The sequence below is a fragment of the Gopherus flavomarginatus genome, chromosome 4 (genome assembly GCF_025201925.1).
Source record: "Gopherus flavomarginatus isolate rGopFla2 chromosome 4, rGopFla2.mat.asm, whole genome shotgun sequence".
NCBI classification, from domain to species: Eukaryota; Metazoa; Chordata; order Testudines; family Testudinidae; genus Gopherus; species Gopherus flavomarginatus.
The window spans coordinates 79884424-79910141 of record NC_066620.1 but is presented as its reverse complement, the minus strand read 5'-3'; the positions used below and the strand labels follow the sequence as shown (position 1 = coordinate 79910141).

The 25718-nt window shown below is 41.7% G+C and overlaps 1 protein-coding gene and 1 long non-coding RNA gene across 7 annotated transcripts in view; one reads left to right on the top strand and one right to left on the bottom strand.

Annotated features, from left to right (window-relative positions):
- Positions 1 to 25718, top strand: part of RYR2 (ryanodine receptor 2) — a 727531-nt gene that overhangs the window by 577824 nt on the left and 123989 nt on the right. For 5 of the 6 annotated variants that reach the window (XM_050950348.1, XM_050950346.1, XM_050950344.1 and 2 more), the window contains 4 exons: positions 5663 to 5755; positions 8202 to 8372; positions 12885 to 12944; positions 21097 to 21231. In XM_050950348.1, the coding sequence (XP_050806305.1) occupies positions 5663 to 5755; positions 8202 to 8372; positions 12885 to 12944; positions 21097 to 21231 (459 nt within the window). The remainder of the gene's footprint in view (positions 1 to 5662; positions 5756 to 8201; positions 8373 to 12884; positions 12945 to 21096; positions 21232 to 25718) is intronic. The other variant, XM_050950347.1, reaches the window with a different exon arrangement.
- The window catches only part of LOC127049568 (uncharacterized), an 838950-nt gene that overhangs the window by 700285 nt on the left and 112947 nt on the right, over positions 1 to 25718 (bottom strand). The window lies entirely within an intron of this gene.

Here is a 25718-nt window from a genome sequence, read left to right as displayed (position 1 = left end):
AGGATGGATCATACTTTCTCTGTTCAGGCCGGCATTATTTTCTCCCCATTAATCACATAAAAGTGCTTCATCATGAGGAGTTTGCCATCCTCTTTTTCTTGTAAGATGCTAAACATGTCATTCCTTGTAGCCAGTCTGTTCCACTTGAGAGCTGCGAGGCCTACGAGCAGTCCAAATTTGGGTCTCCGGTTTGCTACCAGTAATGATCTTTGAATGGTTGCATGAGAAAACGTACTTAATGATGGAGAGGGGTCTGTGGACAAGGAGGTGTGTATGGCTGTTAATTTCCTGTCACTCCTGAAGTTCTGTGAAGTTGAAGAAATACAGTGATGTCTTGTAGTTCTAAGACCATATGTATTTCTTCATGAGAACTCGTATTTCTTTCATAAGGCTCCTGTACAGATGCTCATTATTGAGTTCTTGCCACCAGCCTTATATTTTTATTTCCCCCTGCACTCCCTTCTTTGTCTGAATATGTAGCTAATCAATTAGTTTAAATTGATGTAACTCACCACGGAATTGTAAAATCCACCCACCACAGCTGGATATCCCGCCTCCTTCAATCTATAGGCATGGTTATGATATAACGTATGTAATAGAAGAGTCCTCAGCGAGACTGTCAGACTTGAAATCTAGAAGTTCTTTGAAGAGAACGTGTAACTTTACTTCCACGGACTTAACGCTGCATTGCAGATTTCTGTTTCTTTAACAGAACTCAAAGGAAAGCATTTCACTTATTTTGCCATTTCGGTACGTGCTCTGCATGAGAAGGTGTCTTACTGAAGCCAATGGGAGTTCTGTGCACAGAGCAGACAGACAAATAGCTTAGCAAGTTTTAAATCAGGGTTATGCTCTGTAAAAGAAGTCCTGGCATTCCATGTTTGCCTCTTGGGGTATGTCTGCACTGCAGCTAGACACCCGCGGCTGGCCTGTGCCAGCTGAGTTGGGCTTGCAAGGCTCAGGCTGCGAGGCTGTTTAATTGCTGTGTAGGTGTCTGGGCTCAGGCAGGAGCTTAGGCTCCTGTAGGACCCTGTAAGGTGGGAGGATTCCAGAGCTCAGGCTGCAGCTTGAGCTGGAACATCTACACTGCAATTAAACAGCCCTGCAGCCCAAGCCATGTGAACCTGAGCCAGCTGGCACAGGCCAGCCATGGGTGTCTAACTGCAGTATAGACATACCCTTGGTGACTTCTAGCTGAGATTCACTAAATTGCAAGTTAGGAAATTTCCTCTTAATACCATTCCCTGCAAAACTCATCCTAGGATCTCAACCTGGGTTTTTTCTGGCTTGTACACCAGCACCAGCAACAAAGACTGTGCATTAAGAATTAAGCTATGAACTTCACTAATGATACGTGCTTTAGAATAGAATGCAGCGCATGACATGTGCAAGAGTAAAAAGCAATAAAATTACTAAAAGAAAACTGCCAATAAAATAAAATGAGACTGAACACTCACAGGGAATAGGTGAGTGAAGAAGTCTCATCTTTACATAGTTGCATTTCCCACTATAACCACAGTTCTGCAAGTCTGAGTGATAGTATTGTAGCATTTCTGTACTTAGAGGTATTTTAACTAATATTATCTATGAACCCCACCAAGCACAGCCTAAATACCTGTTCAACAATTAGGCGCTGAGTCAGCAAAATATATAAGTGTGTTAATAACTTTAAACATGCCAGTTAAAAGGGATTGCTCACATGCTTAAACTTACACACATATTTAAGTGCTTTGCTGGATCGATATTTTAAATAGTGGTACTCTTGTGATGCTCACTGTAGAAAAACCTAAGATACACAGAATTACCGGTATGATAATATCTAGGCAATTATTTTTTATCTAATTGTGATGCTATTTGCATTTTATGCCATTCCACTATGTAAATGTGAGGCAACAATCCTTTATCTAATGTAATTCGTATTTGAAATGGAAACTGGATAAGTTTACGCTTTATTGTAATCTGTCAGAGTTTTCAAATGTGAAGACTTTTGATTGAGTTTAGAAAGTTTGTTTGCCTGCAGGTAGGCAGTGGAGTATAGCAAAGTCATTGCCATCAGTAATTGATTTTATGCCTTGGAGGTTTGCATCAAAGTTTAGCTAGGTTAGCTTGTTATTTTATTATGTGGAAAATCATTTAAGGTGTGCAAACTGAACAGCATATTTTGTAAAATCTTTTTATTTTCAACTACAATATTTGATGTAAAATGAACAAAAATAGCTAAGGTAAAATATATAGATGTTTTGTTGTAGTATTTTATAGTGCTTAATCAAGGCTACATGATTTTTTTAAGTATGAACACTTTCTAATATTTGAATTCAATACAGGTGTAATTACTAGAATTGGTTGGCAAATTTTCGATGAAAACATTTTTCGTTGGAAAATGTTAATTTGTAAAAACTGAAACTTTTCACAAAGATATGTGTTCTGAATCAGGAACAGAAGGGACTTGAACCTGAGTGTCTCGTATTTCAGGATTGTGCCATAATCACTGGATTATTAAATATTCCTATCTTTCTTGCTCTGTTTTTCCAAAGGGTCTTGGTGTTGTCCTGGTGTAGAACAAAAGCAATTGTTGAAACCTGAAAACTTTCACAAAATACTCCTGTTTTCCAGCCAATAACGTTGTATTTTTATATCTATCTACAATGTTCCTATCTATATAGTTCAAATCTGTCATATCATTAGAGCTTAGAGAATAAAGAGAACAATTTTGTGAATACTCACACGAACTTTAAAATGAATTTACTTTGGCTGTGCTTGCATCCATTTTTGTGCTCACTTCCTTTGAATGTTTAAGTGATCAAGTTTCACTCTCATGAATGCTCACAGAGTGAATTTGGAAGCTTACATACTCTAGCATTCACACTGATAGTGTAAAATTGCCTCCCTGTTGTACAAAATAGTATCCAATGTTCCAAATATCCCTCACTAGAGCCATGGCACAGAGTTAATTAAATAATTTAGATAAAGATCTGATGGCAACCTACACAGCTTGGACCATGTATACATATGCATCTATTTAGTGACATAGAATTACAGTTCAGGAAACACAATGACTTTGTGTGAATGTCACAAGACAAAATTTAATTTAATTTCTGCACTCGAGTTATATATTTTACAGTAATCAGACTTTTGGCAGGATGTTTGGAGCCAAATTTAGTGTTGGCAAGAGTAGAAAGTGTTTAGTTTTCCAAAACTCATTAATCCTGTTTAGATGATGCCTCTCTATCAATTGATACCTCTACAGGAGATTAAAACACAAAGCGGCTTCCTTAAACCTTCTTCCAAATTATAAAAATTATGCTAGTTCAGCCAGAGGACAGAAGTAAAAGCATGTGGTTTATGTCAGGGGTTCTCAGCCTTTTTCTTGCTGAGGCCACCCGTGACATGCTATAAAAATTCCAGGGCCCAGTGGAGGTGGGGGGCCCTCAGGGCAGGGGCCTTGGGCATAGGTGTAGTTTGACTTCTGTTTTGGGAGGGCAGGGGCCAGTGGGGCTCGAGCCACTTCCACATGGTGTGGTCCAGGGGGGAGGGATAGCTCAGTGGTTTGAGCATTAGCCTGTGAAACCCAGGGTTGTGAGTTCAATCCTTGAGAGGGCCATTTGGGGATTGGTCCTGCTTTGAGCAAGGGGTTGGACTAGATGATCTCTCGAGGTCCCTTCCAACCCTAATAATCTATGATTCTAATTTATGATCAGGCCACGTAGCCTTTCTGGGTTGGGGGGAGACACAACCAAAAATTATAACTCAAAGTTGGGGAGCTTAACTCAGAAAGTTTGAAAACAGCTTCGGGTGCAGGGATGGGGTAGCTAGGGGCTGTGTGCAGGCATGGAGGTAACACATGGTGCAGGGACGGGGTAGCTAGGAGTTGTATGCAAATTGGGTAGCTGTGGGCTAAGTTCCCTGTAAGCTGTGCGGCCACACAGCAGCCTATTTAGCGCTGCACAGGTGCTTAGGGAACCCTGCTGGTGAGGGACGCTTCTCCCCTGACCTTGACTCCTACAACCCGGAGTGGCCCGGACCCAGCCGCAGCTGGATCCAGGCCCAGGCGCAGCCTGGCCAGCCCTCCCCTGGCCCAGACCTGCTGGGTCCTATCCTGCAGCCCCAACCCTCTGCCCCAGCCCTGAGTCTCCTCCCACAAGAAACCCTCAGCCGCACCCCCACCGCATGAATTTTATGTGCACCAATATGAAGGTGATGTGTGTCACATCACCTCCATATTGGTACACACAACAAAATTCATTTAGCATATGAGTGGGAAAAATTAGAGGGAACTCTGGCTGTGGATGCAGAGAGGAGGTAGCTAGGTGCTGTATGCGGGCAGGGTGATAGTTCATGGGGGCAAGGAGGGGAGTAGCTAGGGGCTGCGTGCAGGAAGGGTTCCCCTGTGGTCTCTGTTCCTGGAGGGGTCTGCCAGCCACAGAGCTGGGTCTCCCCCCTGGGTGGCTCTTACCAGCTGCCTTTGCAGGAGCAAAGGGGGCTGAGAGCTGAGGAGCAGCTTCAACCCAGAGCACCAGCAGGAGAAAAAGGGATGTTGCTGTTGCCTGCTCCGTGGCACCAGGCAGAGCAGCAGCTATTCTGCACTGCCTGGCTCTGGCTTCCCACCTCTGACAAGGCCAGGGAGCAGGGAGAGGAGATCCCGGGCGGGGGGAGGGGAGGTGTGGAGCTGCCCCCGGGACTGCTGTGCTCTTGCGCTGCAGTTTGGGGGAAGGCAATGCCCTCTATGTTCCCAGTTCTGCCCATGGACTCAGGGCTTATGCCCCACAGGGAGTACCAGGGCTCTGGGATTCAGCCCCACGCCTCCTGGCTTCAGCCCTGCGTGGGTCGACGGGAATCAGACTCTGGGTTTCAGCTGCAGGGCCCTGCAGCCTCCTTGAAAGGGCTCGCGGATCCTGGTTGAGAACTGCTGGTTTATGTGATTCATCACAATTAACAGCTGGAATTTCAAATATCCACAGTAGGCTGTTCACAATGAAAAGTGCATTTAAAAAAACAACCACCACCAAAAAACAGAATTTGTCAGTTCAAGAAGTTAGTAATGCCAGTCTTATTGCATATGTGAAAAGGGGCAAAAATAAGTTCAGTGAGTCATGTTATTGAAATATCGTGCTCAGATGTAAATGTTAATATCATGTTGGAAATTATATTCCCTTAGGTGTTAGAGAAAAAATATTGAAATTAAAGCTCACTTCAGGTATAAAAATGCTCACTTCATTTATACAAATTAATTATATTGCACAGATTCTTCTGCACAACAGTAGTTTCTGAAGAGCTTTCTAAACACTGTGGCTAAAATTTCGATCGTATCTTTTGACATCATTAGTTCCTAGTAGTTCTTTGCCTTCCTCCTCTTTTCCCCAGTAGATTTTCAAATCTGCACCAGACCTTTCTGAGAATAAAAATACGTCTCTTTCATTTAAAAGGGGATGTCTGTTTGTAGATCCACTTTATGTTCAGAGTAGATAAAAATCTGAGATTTGTGCAATGTAAATAATGCCAGAATTTAACACATTCTCAAGAATCCATTAAAAACATAGATACTGTAACTTTGTGGACTCTATGGAGTTCCAGTGAACTCATATTTATTATTTAAGGCTTGTATGGACAGATTTCTCACATGTAATAAGTGCTTTTAACTGAAATCTCCTGTGTAACATTTCAGAATTTCAAAAGGGAAGAGCAGAATTTTGTGGTACAGAATGAAATCAACAACATGTCTTTCCTTATTACTGACACCAAATCCAAGATGTCTAAGGTACAATAAGCTGCAAAGTTTAAATGTTGTTATCCCATCTTGCTTTCTCTCCTCTTAGTGTTTTAGTTTTGAAGTTTGTAATGGCAAATCTCCGCAGTTATAACCCCTTAAGTCAATGTTCCTGTGAACTTTCAGGGTCCTATCATTTATGATGGTCCCTCCAGTAGTGCTGAAGATGCACTGTACTGCTGCTACTTGCTTTGGCTAGAGTGGATGGAAATATCAGGTGTGCTTAAAGGCCAAGTGATTATATCATCACTGGCTGCACATACCACAGTAGTTGATCCATCTTCTTTCCTGGTGTTGGACGTGATCCTTAATTGTTTTGCACTCCAACATCCTATGGAAGTCCACAGGAGTTTTGAGTAGGCAAACAGTGCAGGATCTGGCCACTGGTGCATGATGGAATGCAATTGTGCCTACTACAGTGGTCAAAGTGTGTGTATGTCTTCCATTTCTAGAGTTATTCCCCACTATAATTACAGGGAATATCTGTAGTTACTAAGATGAAGGTAAGAGAGAGCAGGCATTTCAGCTGGCTAGAGCTTGGAGCAGCCAGACTCGGTGTGGGGAGGGGAGAGAGGGAGATTTAGAAAGATGGTATAATGCCTCCTTACCTTCCCCAACCTTTGAGACTTAGCGATCCTCCTTCATCTTTTCTCCTCACTCAGTCAGATAAAATGTCCAAATACCCTGACTTCTCTGGAGAAATGCTGATAGTGTGCCCTCTGTCACCTCTATGTGACAGCATGTGCATCTACTTGCTTGGGTCAATCAGATCTCCTTGGACACACAGTCAATATATTTTAAACTCTAGTTCCTGTTTCCAGGATATTTTACATACTTTGTCCTCTTGTCTCCCATTCTCAGTATGTGTTAATGCCCCTTAATTAGTAAGGTAGAAATATTAGACTGTTATTGTCTAATTGTTAAGCATAACTCTACAGTTTTATCCTGTATTTTAAATTTTTTGTTTTATAACAGAAAACCTCAATGTATGTGAACAAGTTTTCCCAAAAATTGTGTCAATTTCTGATCTCAGTCGTACCCATGCCACCCATTGACTACATTGTGATCAGACATGTAAATGTGAACGGGTTCTCTCAGTTACAGCAGAGTTAAATTGCTATGGAAGTGTCAGAAGTTTCTAAATGTCCCAGCATACTCTGAGTACATAAAACTGGATGCACAGCTTTTCATCTGTCAACCCTGATACAGACAAGGCATTATTATGATGAAACAGTATATTTTATTCTCCATTTCCTTTTTAGTCACTTCAATAAGTGTCACTTCAAAGGCTTCTTTTTGAAAAAGCTGCATATCAACTAGTAAACATTGAATTTAATTAATCAAGTTGTATTTTTCACATATATATAGGCAAACATTTCATACAATCGCTTATTTTTCACCCATTAGCTTATTTTTTCATGTATCCCTTTATGTGTGTTTGTCTTCAAACAGGAGAAAACTATTGAATGTGGTCTTTTGAAATGCACGTGATTCTTTGAAATTCCAGACAGCTAAACAATTCAGCTTCTATGACTTACTAATTGCACATGTCCTTGCTGTTTCCTCCATGGCAAAATCTCATCAAACAGAAACCAATCACAACCCCACTTTTTGATTTATAATTAAAATAATACTCAACATTTATATAACACTTTACATACTCAAAGCATGAAATTAATGTTAATGAATTCATTTTGAAAACACCTCCGTGCTGAGGAAGGCCACATTCTGGTCTCCATTACACTGATGTAAACCGAAGTAAGTCCTTTGAGACAGCATGTAAACTGGTGGCAGAACTGGCACTGGAATGTCTGATTCTCAATACTGTGTTCAGTCCAGAAGACAATGCTGTGTTTTATGAAGAAATGTGCTTATGATTTTTAGTGTTCAGTTCAGAAAATTCTGCTGCAGCTACTTTAATTTTTTCCATGGTTCCATCCGACACTTTTTTCCATGGTTCATCTGACACTTTTGTTTACTGTCACCATATTTTCAGCCAGAACTCAGTGGTGTTCTAAACTAAGGTGATTCCCCTACAAAAGGTAGTGATATTTAAAAAAACAGCAACAAAAACAGAGAAGGCAGGACTCAGAGACTGGAACTTGGAAATGTCACATGTTTGCAAAGGGGAAAGACATAAAAGGACTGTTGACAAGTATGTCTCCTGAAGGACAGCATGCAGTCACATATAGGAAGGGAAATAAGTGTGTGGGATCAAGTCAAAAGACAGTTCTAGAAAGTATTCATATTTATGAAGTATTTACGTGAAACACAAGGCAGTGTGGCATAGTGAGCAATACCTTCAGAGGAGGATGGAGCTGGATAGGTGGTAATGAAATTATCAGAACTAGGCAACAGTAGAAAAATGTAAATTAAAATGTCATTGCAGGCATAAATATTTAATAATAATAGAGTATTTGTTTGTTATATGCTCTAGGCAGCTATTTCTGATCAGGAGAGAAAGAAAATGAAGCGAAAAGGGGACCGATATTCTGTACAGACATCTCTCATTGTAGCAGCACTGAAGAGATTACTACCTATTGGTCTAAATATTTGTGCACCCGGAGACCAAGAGTTAATTGCACTGGCTAAGAACAGATTCAGCATGGTAGGTCCTCTTCATGTTTCCCCCCAACCCTCTCCCCCAGATCTGGGGCAGTGGAAAAGTGACATTACACTATTCCTCTAACAGAGTCCTGTGAGATTCCCTGCTTTTCCTTGCTTTAATCCCCTCTACCCTCAGGGCCTGACCCCAATGCCCACTGAGTCTTTTGATTGACCACAGTGGGGTTTGGATCAGGCCTTAGTGATCATGCTTAAAAGGATTAGATGGAACTCAATTTAGAGAACTATCATAGCATTCCAGAATTGATCGGTAAGAAATGTGAGACATTCTCAGACTCTTTTCTTGGGGCTGAGTGTTCTGTCTTTGCAACCCTGCAGACAAAAGAGTAAGAAATTATGACTAAAATTAAATGCAAAGCATTAAAACCTGTTCTGTCTTTAACATATTTTTTATTATTTTAATGTTGATTTGTGGACATAATTGTAAGGATTACAGTGATAACTGAGTAGTGTAAAGTACAGTCTTAGTAAAAAACTACCATGGATGAACACCATGGTTATTTATTTACACCGCTTAATTTTATTTTGATTTGCTGAAAAAAATGTTTTTTGGATATTTTGCTTTTTTAAGTGTATTTTTCTAGCTTAAGGTTAGGGTTATTTCTCATGTTTGATTTTTTTTTCCATGAAAAATTGCCAGTAATAGATATTAACAAACTTTGGTTAGTTAGAAACTATAAATGTACTAATATAACTGATTCCCCAATACAGTACTACTTTCACCACTCCCAGGCCACTCCCAGTTGGTTACATAGTTTTATATTCGCCTAGAGGTTTCATTGTCATACAGATGGTACTTCTGGGAATGATTCCACAGTCATGTAGCTTTGTTTGGCAGTATGATCACAATTTAGTGAAGCTACAGTGCGTTTATGTCATTCAGACAGCTATGCTGTTTAAAAATGACAGGTTTTTAATGAGGGGAAGGGAACTCAAGTCTGAGAAGACCCTCCTTCTATGTTTAGTGGTGAGTGGGCAACAAAGAGTTCCCTGTGTTACCATTCATTACGCTGATTTGGGCAAAAATTTCCAGACTCTATTTATGATGATGATTTTAATGCAAATTATTGTGCAGTGGGCTGAATGACTATAGGTAGATATAAATGTAGCTGCAGATATAAATGATGGCATCTAGACCTACTTGCAGAGAGCTAGAATGTTGTCAGCCATGCCCCAGATACCTGAGAGGTAGACCTGGCAGCCTCACCTCAATTTTCAGTTGCCCTTGGTGCAGGGTCCAGACACAAGCCTGGTCTTTCCACTCCCAGTGTGTAAGAATTAAGAGGAGAGGGGACCAATGTGGACAGTGGTGCTAGACACCCCAAAGAGAGTCACGACAAGAGGGTCCAGTGCCTCTCCTTCCTCCACACTGACAAGAACAGCTGAGTCTGTGCAGATGCAAAGAAAGCATACGCCAGTGAAAGGATATATGTAGGGGCCACCTTATGGTCTTGCTTTCCAAATTCTTGCAGTTATTGTACCAATCTCCAACACAATATGTTCAGGAGCTGCAGCTTGTATGCAGCTCCCTTTAAGTCACTACCTACATTAGAGAAGGGTGAAAGTCATAATCTTGCCCAGTGTTTGAACAACCCATCATCAAAATAATACTTTGCTTTTTTCATCTGAGGATATCAAAGTACTTGATATGAATAATACTTAACCCTCACCACCTGCCCGCTGCATAGGCAGATATTGTTATTGTACAATTTGTTAAACTGAGGTACATAGTGGCTGTTACCTTCCCAGGTCAGCACAGTTGGGAATAGAATCCTGGAGTTCTGACCCCTATGTTAATCCCCAGAGAGTGCTCCTTAACATGATATGCATAGCCTAGAACGTCCCTGTTTGACACAAGTAATTGCTTTATTTAAAAACAATGAGGAGTCCTTGTGGCATCTTAGAGACTAACACATTTATTTGGGCATAAGCTTTCATGGGGTAGAGCCCACTTCATCAGATGCATGAAGTGAAAAATACAGAAGCAGGTATAAATACATGAAAGGGTGGGGGTTGCTTTACGAAGTGTGAGGTCAGTCTAACAAGATAAATCTATTAACAGCAGGATACCGAGGGAGGAAAAATAACTTTTGAAGTGGTAAGAGAGTGGCCCAATGCAGACAGCTGACAGGAAGGTGTGAGTAACAGTAGGGAGAAATTAGTATTGGGGAAATTAAGTTTAGGTTTTGTAATGATCCAACCACTCCCCAGTCTTTATTCAGGCCTAATCTGTTGGTATCTGGTGACGGTGACCCCCATAAGGCTTTGTGGAATATGCTTATGAATGTATATATGACATAACTAGAATATGTTTTATGCTACATATGCTATGTAACATATCTCTGTAAAAGTTATGATCTACTGAATCTATTAATCCTATTTGTATGCATGTATTATTTTTGTACTTGAAGTTAGGAATATTGGCTGTATACTTGCTTGATTTCTATTGAGAAAGGAATGTGCAAATTAAATGCCCAGTCTAGAAACACTTAAGCCAACAGTGAATTTGAATGCGCCAGTCCACATCGGAGCTTTCCCAAGAATGTGGTTTGGCTGGTAAGAAAGTCAGTCATGCATGGACATGCGTCTTGCCCATGTGACTCCAAAACTCCATATTGGAGCTGGACTTTTCATGGGAGAGAGGAAGGGGTCTCCACCCACAAGAGACAATCTTCTTAAACCCCTGGGAGACCCCTCCATTTTGTCTTCAGCTGGCTAAAGAGAGAGCCTTTCCACCCCTAAGGATACCTGAAAGGAACTGGAACAAAGGACAGTAACCACAGGGGGTGTGAGTGATTGCTGGACCTAGATTAGAAGGAGACTAGTCTGTAAAAGGAAGCTTACTGGGTGAGGTTTTTATCTGTATTCAGTTTCTTAGACATAGAATTACGTGTTCTGTTTTATTTTACTTGGTAATTCACTTTGTTCTGTCTGTTACTACTTGGAACCATTTAAACCCAACTTTCTATATTTAATAAAATCACTTTTTACTTATTAATTAACCCAGAGAATGCATTAATGTCTGGGGGAGGGGTGCAGGGAGCAAACAGCTGTGCATATCTCTCTATCAGTGTTATAGAGGGAGAACAATTTGAGTTTACCCTGTATAAACTTTATACAGGGTAAAATGGATTTATTTGGGGTTTGGACCCCATTGGGAGTTGGGCATCTGAGTGTTAAAGACAGGAACACTTCTGTAAGCTGCTTTCAGTTAAGTTTGCAGCTTTTGGTGGTTCACGTGGTTCAGATCCTGGCTCTGTGTTGGAGCAGACGGGCATGTCTGGCTCAACAGGACAGGGTGCTGGAGTCTTGAGCTGGCAGGGAAAGCAGGGGCAGAAGTAGTCTTGGCACATCAGGTGGCAGTTCCCAGGAGGATTTCTGTGACCCAACCCATCACATCCAGTTTGCAAATAATTCCATTCTGCAGTTTCACGTTGGAGTCTGTTTTTGAAGTTTTTTTGTTGAAGAATTGCCACTTTTAGGTCTGTTATTGAGTGACCAGAAAGATTGAAGTGTTCTCCTACTGGTTTTTTTAATGTTATGATTCCTGATGTCAGATTTGTGTCATTTATTCTTTTGTGTAGAGACTGTCCGGTTTGGCCAATGTACATGGCGGAGGGGCATTGCTGGCACATGATGGCATATATCACATTGGTAGATGTGCAGGTGAACAAGCCCTGAATGGTGTGGCCTATGTGGTTAGGTCCTGTGATGGTGTCTCTTGAATAAATATGTGGACAGAGTTGGCACCGGGGTTTGTAAGCAGGGTTTGGTTCCTGAGTTGGTGTTTTTGTTGTGTGATGTGTAGTTGCTGGTGAGTATTTGTTTCAGGTTGGGGGGTTGTCTGTAGGCAAGGACTGGCCTATCTCCCAAGGTCTGTGAGAGTGATGGATCATCCTTCAGGATAGGTTGTAGATCCTTGATGATGCGCTGGAGAGGGTTTAGTTGGGGGCTGTGGGTGACGGCTAGTGGTGTTCTATTACTTTCTTTGTTGGGCTTGTCTGGTAGTAGGTGATTTCTCTGTACCCTTCTGGCTCTGTCAATCTGTTTCTTCACTTCACCAGGTGGGTATTGCAGTTTTAAGAATGCTTGATAGAGATTCTGTAGGTGTTTGTCTCTGTCTGAGGGATCAGAGCAAATGCAGTTGTATCTTAGAGCTTGGCTGTAGACAATGGATCGTGTGATGTGGTCTGGATGAAAGCTGGAGGAATGTAGGTAAGTATATCTCATTAAACTGACCTCACACGTGGTAAAGCATCCCCCATCCCTTCATGTATTTATACCTGCTCCTGTATTTTCACTTCATGCATCAGATGAAGTGGGCTCTAGCTCACAAAAGCTTATGCCCAAATAAATTTGTTAGTCTCTAAGGTGCCACAAGGACTCCTCGTTGTCTTTGCTAATACAGACTAACATGGCTACCACTCTGAAACCTGCTTTCTTTAAGTACATGTTCTATATGATGTATGTGATATAATGTATTTTTCCTTCACAGAAGGACACTGAGGATGAAGTTAGGGATATTATCCACAGTAATCTTCATCTTCAGGGCAAGGTAATTTAAATGCAGTATTTAAGTATACTCATTTTCTTTTTTCATAAAACTAACAGGAGCCATTCAGTTGTTCAAGACCAGCCAATGTGTATTTAGAATACCCTTTCTCTAGGCTGTCAAGTGTCTCAGCTTTGTCTGATGTTGTCTACATATTACTCCTAATTTATACACCCAAAAATCCTGCTAGTTTGCTCAGAGACTATTTGCAAATGTTCTGCCGGAAATTCAGATTAGTTGGTAGCTGCTACATTTATATTAACCGTATGTATCTGGTATATAATAATGCATGGCCCTTTATGGTGAATCTCTTATTTCATCACACTGACACCTTAAATCACTGTTTTTCTGCCATTTTTTATTTGTGGACCCCTAAAACATTTTGAATGGAGGTGCGGATCCCTTTGGAAATCTTAGACATAGTCTGCAGACCCCCAGGGCCCCACTGCCTTATGATGCAGTGTAGAACAGTGTGATATGCTCAGAGTGGGTAGCAGTGTGACAGTCGAGATTGAAAAAGCTCCTCTATTTGTAATCCAGTACTTGGGCCAGAATCTGCAGAATGCTGAGGCCTCTTTATGACATTTTGGGCTATAAAGAAAGAGGAACCAGCCCTTTGCGAGTACTCCCAGTATAATGGAGTTCCTCGGTTGGTAAAGTGTTGCCACAATGACACTATGCTACACTGCCCCTGTGTCATAAACAGATAGCTAAGGGTTAATGTCTCTTCCACCTGAAGCACCTGACCAGAGGACCAATCAGGAAACCGGATTTTTTCAACTCTGGGTGGAGGGAGTTTGTGTCTGAGTCTTTTGTCTGTCTTCCTGCTTTCTCTGAGCTTTGGAGAAGTAGTTTCTACTTTCTAGTCTTCTGTTTCTAAGTGTAAGGACAAAGAGATCAGATAGTAAGTTCTATGGTTTCTTTTCTTTGGTATTTGCATGAATATAAGTGCTGGAGTGCTTTGATTTGTATTCTTTTTGAATAAGGCTGTTTATTCAATATTCTTTTAAGCAATTGACCCTGTATTGTATCATCTTAATACAGAGAGAACATTTGTATGTATTTTTCTTTCTTTTTATATAAAGCTTTCTTTTAAGACCTGTTGAAGTTTTTCTTTACTTCAGGGAAATTGAGTCTGTACTCACCAGGGAATTGGTGGGAGGAAGAAGCGGGGAGATCTGTGTGTTGGATTTGCTAGCCTGATTTTGCATTCCCTCTGGGGGAATAGGAAAGTACTTTTTTTGTTTCCTGGACTGGAAACAGAGAGGGGGAGTCACTCTGTGTAGTTTCACAGAGCTTGTGTCTGTGTATCTCTCCAGGAGCACCTGGAGGGGGGAAGGGAAAAAGGATTATTTCCCTTTGTTGTGAGACTCAAGGGATTTGGGTCTTGGGGTCCCCAGGGAAGGTTTTTTCAGAGGGACCAGAGTGCCCCAAAACACTCTAATTTTTTGGGTGGTGGCAGCAAGTACCAGGTCCAAGCTGGTAACTAAGCTTGGAGGTTTTCATGCTAACCCCCATATTTTGGACGCTAAGGTCCAAATCTGGGACTAAGGTTATGATACCCTGCTTTGCAGCCCCTGGAATAGAGGGTGTGATAGTAGAAGGGAAGTGTGGCTACAGCACATTGGCCCAGGAGAAGCTACAAACTGACACGACATACAGTAGATTTGAGATACTCTAAGATTTTCCAGGACTGGAGGCTCAAATTTGATTTAAACTTACTTTTGCCTCCCTCCCCAAGGAATAGCAAATTTGGCTCGATGAGTTGAAGGATTTGGTTTTTTAACATTAACTCAGGCACAGAGAAAGAGCGAGTGTTTGCCACATTTGTGAAATGATTGGAATGAATTTTCAAAAGCACGAATGTGGCTTAGGAGCCAGAATCTCATTTTCAAAGTAATTTAAGCACATAAGAAAAAAGTCAAGAGCCCGGGGATTTGGGAGCCTAGGTCTCATTTTTAAAACAACATTCGCACTTAGGAGCCTAAATCCCATTGGAAGTCAATGGGATTTAGGCATTCATGTACCAAAGTCATGTAAGAAGCTTGTCTTATTGAAAGCTGTGATAAATAAAGTGCCACACACAGATGAGCTGTTGGAGAAACTGGGATGTCTCCAGTTCATCTCCACCTTAGACTTAACTAAGGGGTGATGACATGTGCCGCTAAATAACTCGGACAAGGAAAGGTCAGCCTTCATCACCCATGTAGCTCTGTGTGCATTTAATGTGCTCCCTTTCAGACTGCGAAATGCACCCACCACCTTCCAAAGATTGATAGATAACCTTCTGGCTGGCTTTGGGGAATTTGCAGTTGCCTACCGCGACACTGTGGCTATATTCTCAGATTCATGGGCAGAACACCTGGAACACCTCCAAGCTGTCTTCCAGCGCATCAGGGAGGCAGGATTAACCATTAAGGCCCAAAAGTGTCAAATAGGCCTAAACAGGGTAACATACCTTGGACACCAGGTGGGTCAAGGTACTATCAACCCCATAGAAGTTAAGGTAAATGCTATCCAAAATTGGCCTGTCACTTAGTCAAAGAAGCAGGTCCAGTCCTTCTTGGGCTTGGCTGGGTATCAGGGCCGGCTCCAGACCCCAGTGCGCAAAGCACGTGCCTGGGGCGGCATGCCGCTGGTGGTGCTCTGCCGGTTGCCAGGGAGGGACGGCAGGTGGCTCTGGTGGATCTCCCGCAGGCGTGCCTGCGGAGGGTCCACTGGTCCCGCGGCTCCAGTGGAGCATCCGCAGGCACGCCTGCGGGAGGTCCACCGGAGCTGCGGGACCAGTGGACCCTCCACAGCCACGTCTGCGGGAGATCCACCGGAGCCGTGGGACCGGCGAGCGGCAGAGCGCCCCCCGTGGCGTGCCGCCGTGCTTGAGGCGGCGAAATGGCTAGAGCCGGCCCTGCCAGGTATTACCAACGATTTGTACTACACCACAGCCAAATTGCCACCCCACTGACAGCGCTGGTCAGGAAAAAACAGCCAAATGCAGTTCAGTGGACTGAAAAGTGTCAGAAAGCCTTTAACCAGCTTAAGGTGGTCCTGTACTGAGGGCCCTGGACTTCAACCAACCGTTTGACATAACCACAGATGCATCCAAGCGTGGTGTAGGAGCAGTTTTAATGCAGGAAGGACCAGATCAACAATTCCATCCTGTCGTGTTTCTCAGCAAAAAATTTTGAGAGGGAAAGCCATTGGTCAGTCTCAGAAAAAGAATGTTATGCCATTGTGTGTGCTCTGGAGAAGCTATACCCGTACATTTGGGGACAGCAGTTCCACCTGCTGACTGACCATGCTGCACTGAAGTGGCTTCACACAGTCAAAGAGAATAACAAAAAACTTCTTCGGTGGAGTTTAGCCCTGCAAGACTTTGATTTTGAAATATAACACATTTCATGAGCCTCTAACAAAGTGTCTGATGCACTCTCCTGGGAAGGTTTCCCAGAACCAGCCAGGTAAAAATGTGCCTGCATTCTAAGGGTATGGCTACACTTGAAATTTCAAAGCGCAGCCCCGGCAGCGCTTTGAAGTGAGTGTGGTCGGAGCGCCAGCGCTGGGAGAAAGCTCTCCCAGCGCTGCACGTAAACCACATCCTCTACGGGTGTAGCTTGCAGCGCTGGGAGCCGTGCTCCCAGCGCTGCGGCACTGATTACACTGAGGCTTTACAGCGCTGTATCTTGCAGCACTCAGGGGGGTGTTTTTTCATACCCCTGAGCGCGAAAGTTGCAGCGTTATAAAGTGCCAGTGTAGCCAAGGCCTAAGTCATTGAAGCCCTTGAAATGTAAAAAGTACTGTTTAGTTCTTCATGTAATTATTAGTAAAATTAGAGATGCATTTACCTTTTTAACTCTGTTTCCTAAACCACCAGGAAGAAATCCCAGCTGGTGTGGACCCAACCTGAGCCAGGCTGGCCAGCACCGTCTGTGATTTGGGGGGTGTGATAAATAAAGTGGGGGGATAGCTCCCTCTGATGGACAGCCAGCCAGCCAGTTAGCTGTAAAATCCCTCTTGGTAGCTGTTCTTTACTTGCTTTACCTATAAAGGGTTAAAAAATCCCCCAGGTAATGAAAAAAAGTGGGCACCTGACTAAAAGAGCCAATGGGAAGGCTAGAACTTTTTTAAATGGAAAAGAAACTTTCCCTTTGTCTGTTGTTCTCTGGACTGCAGGGACACGGAGCAGCAATGCTATAAGCAGAAATGCTGTGTAAGGTTTGAACCAGGTATGAAAAAGTATCTTCCATACCTAGAAGAAATATTTTGGATATGGAATGTTTAGTTAGATGCTATCCGGTTTCTTTCTTATTTTGGCTTGTGGATCTCCTGTGTGCTAAAACCCTGGATGCTTTTGTTTGCTTGTAATCTTTAAGCTGAACCCCCAAGAAGCTAATTTGGGTGCTTAATTTTTGGAATTGCTCTTTTAAAATCTAGAAGAAGTCTAAATTCCAGTTGTATTTTTTCTTTTTGTTTTTAATAAAATTTACCTTTTTTAAGAACAGGATTGGATTTTTGGTGTCCTATGAGGTTTGTACATGTTGTTTGATTAGCTGGTAGCCACAGCTAATTTCCTTTGTTTCCTTTCTCAGCTGTTCCCCAGAGGCAGGGGTGAAAGGGCTTGAGGGTGCTCCACAGGGAGGAATTCCCAGGTGCTCCTTCCTGGGTTCAAAGGGTTTTTTTTGCATTAGGGTGGTGGCAACATTTACCAAGCCAAGGTCAGAGAGAAGCTGTAACCTTGGGAATATAATACAAGCCTGGCGTGGCAAGTATTAATTTTTAGAATCCTTGCGGGCCACCACTTCTGCACTCGGAGTGACAGAGTGGGGATTCAGCCTTGACAAAAGACTATGGCACCTAAATAGGTATGTCACTTTTGAAAATGGGAGTTAGGCTCCTAAATCACTTAAGTGAGTTTGAAATTACCTTAGATCTTCTTGATGATAATTGTTACCTTGTCCTGTGTTGTTTGTATATCACTGAAGTGTAGTGATGTGAGATTTATGGCTGGTGGGAATGCTGAGACTCTCGCAAGACTCAAGTGCATAGCTTAATAGGATTTAAAAACACACCGAATGTTGAGATCCAATATCTTGTTGACTCTGTAGGACTAGACACTGAAGTTTATACCATTTGAGACAGAAGATTCCTAGTGTCCCCAGAGGGAGCAGTACCATCTTCTAAGCTGGAAAGTACCTGAGATAATGGCCCTTCTAGATATGGAAAAGCTCTTTAACTTTGAGGAGCAAAGAGGAATATGCAGTCTAAGAGGGCAATGAGAAAGGGAGTTGTGGAGATCCTTGATAAAACTCATGAAAAATGGCTTTTAAATAAACAATCCTGCAGATTTCAAATTGGCATGTTTATTGCATAATTTCTAGCTCTGAGTCTACCATTTCCAGTAGTTTTTGTGTGTTCGATTTCCAGTTCATTTCTTCTGGGATGTATTCTGTATGCCCCCATTAAAAAGTTTGCATTTGTTATTGACTTAAGATAATGACACTTACTAATACCTTGACATCAGCCTATGATTTAATTCAGGATACTTCCTTTTTTTAGCATAAATTCTGCTGCTGTTTAGCATACTGTATCCTGTGTTTGAAACCCACTGAAAGGAAATGATTTCTTGATTTCTCTTATTAATGAAATCCAAGCTTCTCTTGGTGATTAAGGAGAGAATAACCTCAGTGAATCTAAAGTAAAAGAATGGATTTTCCATTGACAGAGTCTTCAGGGATGTGCTTTTCTTTTCCTATTTGCAAAATGGTTTTGCGGATGAGGAGGTTAGATAGAACTACAGTGTTTGCTCACTGTAATGAATAAAGTTTATTCTAAATCAATATGTATCTCTCTTCACTAGACAGTGGAAGCTGTTTTCTAACTGTTCCTTTAAACTGCATGTAAAAAATGTGTAGTTACAATTGTAACTTCATATTAAATACAAGAACCTAATTTTCAAAACTTATTTTTAAACACTTTTGTGTCTCATAGCCTTAAAGACCTTTCTTTCTGAAACAAGTAACCACTGTCAAATTTTAAAAGGAGATGTTAGTTTAAAATGTATGATTCCTTTGCATTCATTAACACTTTAAAATACTATATTTGAATGACTTGCCCTCATATTAATTACACTAAAGCATATTTACAACTTTCAAAATGAGCAGAACTATCTTTGTAGGCAACTTCATGTTTCTCTGAGTATACTAACCTTCAGTTATACTAAGGTTTCAGGTATCCCTGACACCTTCAAAAAATCATGTTTCTGTTATAACAGGGGATGGCAGATTACTTGTTTTTCCTCATAGAATTTCCTGTTTTTCTTGCTCAGCCTAGATCCACATGTGAGAAACATAAGCCTAGTGATCCAGGATCTCTTATGTTTGTGAAGTTGCTTGTCTCAACTGGCTCTTATTCCTTGTGGGAAGGCTAGTTTTCTTGCTTGCAGAAAGCTCCTCCATAATAGCAGTATTATTTTATTAATAAATGTTTTATAGTGTTGCCCAGTTGGTATCACTTACACTTCTCACTTGATACCCTGTTCTGTGCAATAATTCTCCTAATGCTTAAATGTAATTTTCTGTTTGTTTAATTTCACTTTGTTAGTTTGCATTGGTTGAGAACCCTGTTAGATAAATTGTCTCTTTTGTTTTATATGTTGCATTGTCCATATCATTTATTTGTCTTCCCCTGTCTTTGCTGTTTCTGTCTTCCCTTTCCTTGCATGCCTGCATGCTATTACTCAGTACCAAGCCTTTATTTCAAGAAACTGCTGACAAGGCTCCTATTCATTTTGACATGAAGGAAGATCAAGTCACCAAAGTCTTACTCCAAGCATGCTAATACGATCCTTGAAATATCAGCCATTTGTGTCCATAGAAAACTACCTAAACAAAAGAGCTTGCTAGAAAGCAGCAGGCCCTCAATTCAAAAGACCACTCTGCCTGCGATTAATAAGTCCTTGGTGGACTATGCATTCATGATGATCCAATCAAATGCTCACACAAACTGTGGTGGATGTGACAGCTGTTAAAAAATGCTAAAAACCTAAAGGTAGATTCTAGGATATAATAAACTATTACTGAGCAATCCTATAAGTTTATAATAATTTGAGCACACTTATAGCACTTTTCATCCAGACATCATAAAAGGGTTGTAAAGGTGAGTAAGCATTATTATCCCCATTTTAGGCATAGACGAATAAAGTGACTTGCCCAAAGTGAAAGACAGTTGATGGCAGAGCCAGGAATAGAACCGAGGTTCATAACTGTCAGTAAAATCTGTTATCAGATGTACCAAGCTGCTTTGCTATCACCAATGTCACTTACACAAACATTAGTGATAGCTGCATGTGAGGTGTTTCAAGCATCAATGTTTATTAGCACAAATACTGGGGTGACAAAAGAACTAAAGTGAAAGATTGCTAATTTTGGTATAAAATTGCAAATCATTGAAATGCAGAAAATTACTTATTTCCCTTAAAATTACATCTAAAATAGAAATAGTGAAAAGAACACTTTTGCTTTATACATCAGCCTACATTGTTAATCTTTTAATCTTTTTAATTTTACCACTGTCATGTTAGAAATTTGCTATTAAGGATAAAAGGTAAAATTCAGGAAAACAATCAAAAGTAAGTCAAAAATCTTTACTCTTGTTCATTGCCAATGTGCAGAGACTATAAATAAATTCATAATGAAAAGCCATATAGTTGGAAGCACTAAGCAATGCCAAATGCAGCAGCATTGTCAGTACTCTTTGATTTAATGTTGAGATATAAACATATAGAAGTTTCTCTACAACATAGTATTTTGCTGTACATCCTGTATAAACAATGCTTATCACCTTTTCAGCTGGTGATGATTTGTTCCTAATGACTGGGCATCCTCCTTGGTATATTATCTCTTTAGACCCCTTCACAATCTTTCATCACATCAGTAGCCAAGTAGTTCTATTTGCATACATCCTCCCATTGCTTTTCAAGGAATAGTGCCACATTACAGCAGTACCGGCTGCTACAGTTAGACACTCAAAAGGAAAGGTTTAGCAAAAGAAAAAGACCTTCTGTTGTCTTAGAAGCAGTGTTAATAATACTTCATAAACTGTTTGACCCTTGTGTTTGGAAATTTGTTTAGATTATGTGTGAAATATCTTGTTCTTGCAGCTTGAAGATCCTGCCATTAGGTGGCAGATGGCACTTTACAAAGATTTACCAAACAGGACCGAAGATACTTCAGATCCAGAGAAGACCGTGGAAAGAGTTCTGCATATAGCTAATGTACTTTTCCACTTGGAACAGGTTAGATTGTTTTCAGTCCTATAACATCCTACTTTAAAAAGCAGATGATGGGAGGTATTTGCAATCATGAGTAATGTTTCACACTCTTAACTGTGGGTTTAAAAAAAAAATTCTCTGCTTAGACCAGAGGATCTCAAATGTTTTTATAGTATGGACCATACCATATCTTAATAGACAGATTAGTTTCTGGCAGTCTTCACCATTCATGATCACATAAAATCCTTGCAGCAACTCCAGCAATTGTTTGCCTGGAAAAGTATTATTAGGAAAGTATATTTTAAACTTTCTTAGTGCCTTTTAGCTGGCACCATTGGACCAGCCAACTGTCTGTTCACCACCAATAAATGCTCCACTGACTTCTGATGGTCTATGGGCCATGATTTAAGGAACATTCTGTTAAATAACAAAATATACAACTTTCTCAAGATCAGTGCATTTTGTTCCCCATTAGTATTTCCTAGACCCAATAGATTTTTTACGTAGGAACCTTAATCGCAAACTGCCCAAACCTCTGGTAACAAGTTGTATATTAATATGAAATTTGGCTATTCAGATTATTAATAGATTTCTTGTCATGTTGTAATCTTAAAGAACTAATTACTATGAACTGGTTTTTCAAATAGCTTTTGAAAGAGATACTTTATCAACAGGGTATCTGTTATAACTTTCAAAATCCAGGTGAGGGCTGCTGGTAAAATGAATCTGGGTAAATATACCTACATTAAAAATAATTAAATTTCCTGTAAAATACAATAAACTCTTGGTTATCCGAACTGCTTGGCAGCACAAGCTATGTTCTGATTATCAATAATTCAACAAACTGTGAATCAATAGATAGGAGTCAGATTCACTCTTGCTGGTACAGAAATGGGTATAGACTAAACTGCTGAGTGCCAGTTTGGCCTTCTGCACTCCAGTGGGGATTCAAATGAGAATGTCTGCCGGGGTCTTCATACAAGCCCACTAGCAAAGTGCCTAGGGGATGTGTTTAGTGAGTGCATTCCCCTTATGCCCTAACTGCAGTACCTCCTATTTTGGGGGCTTCCTTAAGTTACATACCTGTCCTTTCTCCCTCTACCATTGGTAGACTTTTTGCCACTTGTATCTCTGTGCGAGTTTGGTCCAGAAAGCCCACAGAATGAGGGTATATGCTGGACAGATGTACAATTCAATGCCCCTAGATCATAACTTCAAATGATGGGACATGGAAGAATAAAAAGATATCTGAGGGTACGTCTGCACTGCGGGATTATTCCTATTTTACATAAACCGGTTTTGTAAAACAGATTGTATAAAGTCGAGTGCACGCGGCCACACTAAGCACATTAATTCGGCGGTGTGCTTCCATGGTCCAAAGCTAGTGTCGATTTCTGGAGCGTTGCACTGTGGGTAGCTATTCTGTAGCTATCCCATAGTTCCCGCAGTCTCCCCCGCCCCTTGGAATTCTGGGTTGAGATCCCAGTGCCTGATGGGGCAAAAATCATTGTTGCGGGTGGTTCTGGGTAAATGTCGTCAATCATTCCTTCCTCCGGGAAAGCAACGGCAGACAATCATTTCGCTCCCTTTTTCCCTGGATTGCCCTGGCAGACGCCGCAGCATGGCAACCATGGAACCTGTTTCGCTTTTTGTCACTGTCACCATATGTGTACTGGATGCCGCTGACAGAGGCAATACTGCAGCACTACACAGCAGCATTTATTTGCTTTGCATGATAGCAGAGACGGTTATCAGTCGTTCTGTACTGTCTGCTGTGCCATTGTAAATTGGCAATGAGATGACAGTTATCTTTCATTCTGTACCGTCTGCTGCTGTCATGGGTGCCCCTGGCTGAGGTCGGCCGGGGGCGCAAAGACAAAAATGGGAATGACTCCCCGAGTCAATCCCTCCTTTATGATATCTAAAAATAAAGTCAGTCCTGCCTAGAATATGGGGCAACTGTACTAGAGAACCAGTGTACCAGAGAACCAAAGAGCACAGCTGCTCCGTGTCAGATCCCGCAGAAATGATGAACTGCATGCCATTCACGGGGGGTGCCCCTGCAACAAACCACCCGTTGCTTCCCTCCTCCCCCAACCTTCCTGGGCTACCATGGCAGTGTCCCCCCCATTTGTGTCATGAAGTAATAAAGAATGCAGGAATAAGAAACAGTGACTTGATAGTGAGATAAACTGAGGGGGAGGCAGCCCCCAGCTTCTATTATAGTCCAGGCAGGACATTAAGTGGTGTGGGGGAGAGGAGCCCAGCATCCCGCTGCTATGATAGTCCAGGCAGTACAGAACCTTTTCTTTACATGTGAAAGAGAGGGGGCTGATGGAGCTCAGTCCCCAGTTGCTATGATGAGGACGGTTACCAGCCGTTCTGTACCATCTACTGGGAATGACTGGGAATCATTCCTATTTTTACCCAGGCGCCCCCGGCCGGCCTTACCTGAGGTCAGCTAGGAGCACTCACGGGCTCATGACGAGGACGGCTATCACTCCTACTGCACTGTACCGTCTGCCACCCAGGAGGGAAGGAGAGAGGATGCTACTGTTTACTGCTGCAGCACCGTGTCTACCAGCAGCATGCAGTGTACATAGAGTAACATATAAAAAAGTCAAGAAACAATTTTTTCCCCTTTTCTATCACGGAGGGGGAGTGGGGGGGTAAATTGACGAGATAGACCCTGAACCACCCCGGACAATGTGTTTGACCCTACAGGCATTGGGAGCTCAGCCAAGAATGCAAATGATTTTTGGAGACTGCGGGGACTGTGGGATAGCTGGAGTCCTCGGTACCCCCTCCCTCCCTCCATGAGCATCCATTTGATTCTTTGGCTTTCCGTTACGCATGTCACGCAGCACTGTGATGTGGACTCTGTATCATAGCCTGGAGATTTTTTTCAAATGCTTTGTCATTTCGTCTTCTGTAACGGAGCTCTGATAGAACAGATTTGTCTCCCCATACAGCGGTCAGATCCAGTATCTCCCATACAGTCCATGCTGGAGCTCTTTTTGGATTTGGGACTGTATCGCCACCCATGCTGATCAGAGCTCCACGCTGGACAAACTGGAAATGAAATTCAAAAGTTTGCAGGGCTTTTCCTGTCTACCTGGCCACTGCATCCGAGTTCAGATTGCTGTCCAGAGCGGTCACAGTGGAGCACTGTGGGATACCGCCCGGAGGCCAATACTGTTGATTTGCGGCCACACTAACCCCAATCCGATATGGTAATACCAATTTTAGCGCTTTTCCTCTCATTGGGGAGGAGTACAGAAACCGATTTAAAGAGCCCTTTATATCGATATAAAGGGCCTCGTTATGTGGACGGGTACAGCGTTAAATCGATTTAACGCTGCTAAAATTGGTTTAAACGCATAGTGTAGACCAGGCCTGAGGTCTCAATGCTAGTAGATGGTGTTGTGGAGAATTTACACTACACATAGTTTTTGGTCAGCAAAGGAAGCCTCCCTTTGAGCTGTATGCTTCCAGTTTGTAATATGGAAGACTTTACAGTTAGAGATGAAAATATGAGTTTGCGTAGTGAATGAGTTTAAAGGTTTACTGACTGATTTATTTTTTATTATTTGCATTACTTTAGTGCTGAGGGAACCCAACAGAGATTGGGGCCCACTGTAGATTCCAGAGCCAGAAGGGACCATTGTGGTCATCTAGTCTGACCTCCTGTATAACGTAGGCCATAGAACTTCCCCAAAATAATTCCTAAAGCAAATCTTTTAGAAAAAACATCAAGTCTTGATTTAAAAATCGTCAGAGGTGGAGAATCCACCGTCACCCTTGGTAAATTGTTCCAGTGGTTAATTGCTCTCACCATTAAACATTTATGCCTTACTCCCAGTCTGAATTTATTTAGCTTCAACTTCCAGCCATTGGATCATGTTCTATCTTTGGAGGTATGTTTGTGAAATATCATAATTTGGAAGGCTCCTTCAGAAGGGGCAGTATTATGAATATAGGAATTTTGAAATTTGCCCTGGAAGCGAGGCGGGGTTGAGAACAAAGGGTAACTGTGTACAGCAGTTCAACATGGATGCTCTTCACGTTTTTAATAGAAGTTTTATTTCTCACTCATTCACTGGTTTCTTATTTAATGAGTCTGAGGGTCATTACAATACCTTTCTCTGCTAGACTGAAGAGCTCATTATTATATATTTGTTCCCCATGTAGATATGTATTGACTGTAATGACTATAAGGCATGTTTTCTAATCCTTTAATCATTCTCGTGGCTCTTTGAACCCTCTCCAATGTTTCAGCATCCTTTTTGAATTATGAGCATCAGAACTGGACACACTGTTCCAGCAATGGTTGCATCAGCACCAAATACAGAGGTAAAATAACCTCTCTACTCCTCCTTGAGAATCCCCTGTTTATGCATCCCAGGATTGTATTAGCTCTTTTGGCCACAGCATCCCACTGGGAGCTCATGTTCAACTGATTATCCACCATAACGCCCAAATCTTTTTGAGAGTCACTGCTTCCCAGGATA